Source organism: Dipodomys ordii, unplaced genomic scaffold, assembly GCF_000151885.1.
Source record: "Dipodomys ordii isolate 6190 unplaced genomic scaffold, Dord_2.0 Scaffold1751, whole genome shotgun sequence".
Lineage (NCBI taxonomy): Eukaryota > Metazoa > Chordata > Mammalia > Rodentia > Heteromyidae > Dipodomys > Dipodomys ordii.
The window spans coordinates 1-3,648 of NW_012268967.1; the positions used below are offsets into that span (position 1 = coordinate 1).

At 53.5% G+C, this 3,648-nt stretch overlaps 1 protein-coding gene across 1 annotated transcript; it reads left to right on the forward strand.

The window, feature by feature from the left end:
- Positions 1-544: 544 nt before the first annotated feature.
- LOC106002000 (phosphatidylinositol 4,5-bisphosphate 5-phosphatase A-like) lies at positions 545-2,014 on the forward strand (the record flags this gene model as incomplete). Its single annotated transcript, XM_013036925.1, has 4 exons — positions 545-720; positions 1,040-1,151; positions 1,318-1,427; positions 1,831-2,014. Coding segments are annotated over 4 exons (582 nt in total), but the record flags the coding sequence as incomplete, so codon positions are not given.
- Positions 2,015-3,648: the final 1,634 nt, after the last annotated feature.

Here is a 3,648-nt window from a genome sequence, read left to right on the forward strand (position 1 = left end):
CCTGCCCCAGGGCTCTGCCTCTTTCCCTAGGATCTATCTAAGCCCCGCTCAACGCCACGCCCCATGCCATGGCCACGCCCCCTTCGCCTCACCGCGCTGCCCCAGGGCTCTGCCTCTTTCCCTAGGATCTATCTAAGCCCCGCTCAACGCCACGCCCCATGCCATGGCCACCCCTTCGCCTCACCGCGCTGCCCCAGGGCTCTGCCTCTTTCCCTAGGATCTATCTAAGCCCCGCTCAACGCCACGCCCCATGCCATGGCCATGCCCCCTTCGCCTCACCGCCCTGCCCCAGGGCTCTGCCTCTTTCCCTAGGATCTATCTAAGCCCCGCTCAACGCCACGCCCATGCCCTAGACCACGCCCCCTTCGCCTCACCGCCCTGCCCCAGAGCTCTGCATCTTTCCCTAGGACCCACCCCGTCCAAGCCTCGTCCTCCCCGTTGCCCCCCCCTCCCACGTCCCCCCCTAATTCTCTCCCACCTCTGGCCTCGCCTCCTTGTCCAGGCCACGCCCATGACCTGTCAACCCCCGCCTCCTGCCCCATAGGGTAACAAGGGTGGAGTGAGCGTGCGCCTAGCGGCCTTCGGGCACATGCTCTGCTTCCTGAACTGCCACCTGCCAGCCCACATGGACAAGGCCGAGCAGCGCAAGGACAACTTTCAAACCATCCTTAGCCTTCAGCAGTTCCAGGGCCCCGGAGCGCACGGCATCCTAGATCACGAGTATGGACCCGGCCGGGACTGTAGCAGGGATGCTTGATGCCTGTCTGGGAGGAAGGGTGGGTGGCAGGTGGCATTTTGATGGAGAAGGGTGGAGCTTCGCCGAGGGGCAGGATCTTCCTGGGGATCCCAACCGAATTTCCTCTAGACCCCGCTCTCCCCACTCCCCTCTGCTCCTTGGCTGGCTGGAGGGTCTGGTGCCGCCCACCCATCCACTGCATCGCCAGAAGCGCCAGTGCCATCGTGTTGGATGGGGCCCAGGAAGGATCTAGACTGAGCCCTTCCATCCCATGGACCTCCCCCAACTCCCATCTGTGAACAGCCTTGTGTTCTGGTTTGGGGACCTGAACTTCCGCATCGAGAGCTATGACCTGCACTTTGTCAAATTCGCCATCGACAGCGACCAGCTCCATCAGCTCTGGGAAAAGGACCAGGTAGGGAATCCTAACCCTTACCCCACACTCCCAAGCACACAAAGCATGTCCCAGGATGCACGTGGACCTTGCCCTCACCAGCCACCCCCCACCCCCAACACACTCAACTTCCAGATGCTGGAAAGCCTAAGCTGTTGTCCAATTTTGCCCTTCTGGAACCCCACAGCTCAACATGGCCAAGAACACATGGCCCATCCTGAAGGGCTTCCAGGAGGGACCCCTTAACTTTGCTCCCACCTTCAAGTTTGACGTGGGCACTAACAAATACGACACCAGGTGAGCAGCTGGATGAGGTGAGGGCGTAGGCTTTTGTTTGCTTTGTGACAGTCCTGAGACTCCAACTCAGGGTCTGGTCACTGCCCTTGAGCTTCTTTTGCTCAAGGCTAGTCGTGCTCTACTACTTGAGCCATAGCTCCACGTCTGCCTTTTTGGTGATTCATTGGTAATAGGAGCCTTATAGACTTTCCTGCCTGGTCTAGCTTTGCCCCACGATCCTCAGATCTCAGCCTCCTTGAGAAGCTAGGATTACAGACATGAATCACCAGTGCCCAGCTGGGATGTAGGCTTTGGTGTTCTAGAAAAGGGAGACTGTGAGGAGAGGGGCAGGAGGCAAGGCTGGGCCTGTGCTTTGAACCCTCTCCCAAATCCCTTAAACTCAGGCTGTGACCCCCCACTACAGTGCAAAGAAGAGGAAGCCAGCCTGGACAGACCGTATCCTGTGGAAGGTCAAGGCTCCAGGTGGAGGCCCCAGCCCCTCAGGACGGGAGAGCCATCGGCTCCAGGTGACCCAGCACAGCTACCGAAGCCATATGGAATATACAGTCAGTGACCACAAGCCAGTGGCTGCCCAGTTTGTCCTACAGGTGAGTTCTTAGCCTCTCTCTCTGTCTGTCTGTCTCTCTCTCTGTCTCACTCTGTCTCTCTGTCTCTGTCTCTCTCTCTGTCTCTGTCTGTCTGTCTGTCTGTCTCTCTCTCTCTCCCCCTTCCCTCCCCCCGTGTTGATGCTGGAGCATGAAATATGAACTCAGGATCTAGGTGCTGTCCCTGAACTTTTTGCTCAAGGCTGGTGGCTGGTGGTGTTCTATCACTTGAACCACATGTTCAACTTATGGCTTTTTGGTGGATAATTGGAGATAAAAGTCTCACTTTCCTTCCTGGGGTTGGCTTCAAACTTTGATTCTCTGATCTCCACCTTCTCTGAGCGCTAGGATTACAGGTGCAAGCCACCAGCTCATCTTTCTCTTCCTCTTAAGATGTCTTTGGACCGAGCTGAGCATCCAGCTGCACACCAGTCAGCCTTTGCACTTGGCCTGTCCTTAGGTGCATCATTTCTCATAACAGAGTTGGGGAGGGGAGGATGTTATGATTTCTTATTTTTATATGAGGATGCTGAGGCTCAGAGACACATACCTTGCCCAGGGTCACACAGCTATTATAAGGAAGAGTTAGGAGGCAAGAAAAAAAAAAGGTGAGTGGTAGTAGAACACTTGTCTAACAAGTGTAAGGCCCCAAGTTCAAACCCAATGTGTATGTGTGTGTGTGTGTGTGTGTGTGTGTTATCAGTCCTGGGGCTTGAACTCATGGTCTGGGCACTGTCTGTCCTTTTGCTCAAGGCTAAGGGTCTACCACTTGAGCCACTGCTCTACTTCTGGCCTTTTGGTAGTTTACTGGAGATAAGAATCTCCCAGATTTTTGTGCTTGGGATGGCTTCAAATCACAATCCTTAGATCTCAGCCTCCTGAGCAGCTAGGATTACACTCATAAGCCACTAGTGCTTAGCTTGAGATTTAGGATTGAAGTTCCTGGTTGCCAACATAAAAAGTGATCATCTTGCCAGGGCCCAGGCCCTGAGTTCAAGCCCCAGGACTGGAAAAGACAAAAAGTGATACTATTAGAATGTCAGAAACCAGATGTCAGAGCTCATATTAGTCCAGCTCTCTCTTTTCTTCTCAGGGAGAATCTGGGGCTCCTATTGAGGTTGGTATGGGTTCCATGTTACATAAAAGCTCAGGGACAGAGCACAACAGGGTAGATTCTCATCTCCCAACCATGAAACCCAAACTCTGGATTCTCCGAGTCACTGGATCTGATAAGAGTCCTGACTACTGGAGAAGGTTTTGCTTGGTAGCTTTGTCACGTGGTCAGTCAGTGGGACACTGGCCAAAATCCTCAGTTAGCAATGGAAATCTGCCTGTGCCTGGCTTCCTGTGTCCTTGGCTAGTTTTAACCCTCAGAGACTTCCCCTTGAGAATTACTTATTTTTCTCTCTCCACATTGTCCTTCCTGCCTTGTCCAGGCTTCCTTCCTTCCTTCCTTTCTTTTTTTTGAGCTATATCCCCAAATAGCTTTTTTATTTTATTATTTTATTCTGGTGCTTATACTGAGGCTTGAACTCAGGGCCTGGGTGGTATCCTTGAGCTTTTTTGCTCAAGTCTAGTTCTCTACCACTTTGCGCCACAGCTCCACTTCCAATTTTCTGGTGGTTAATTGGAGATGA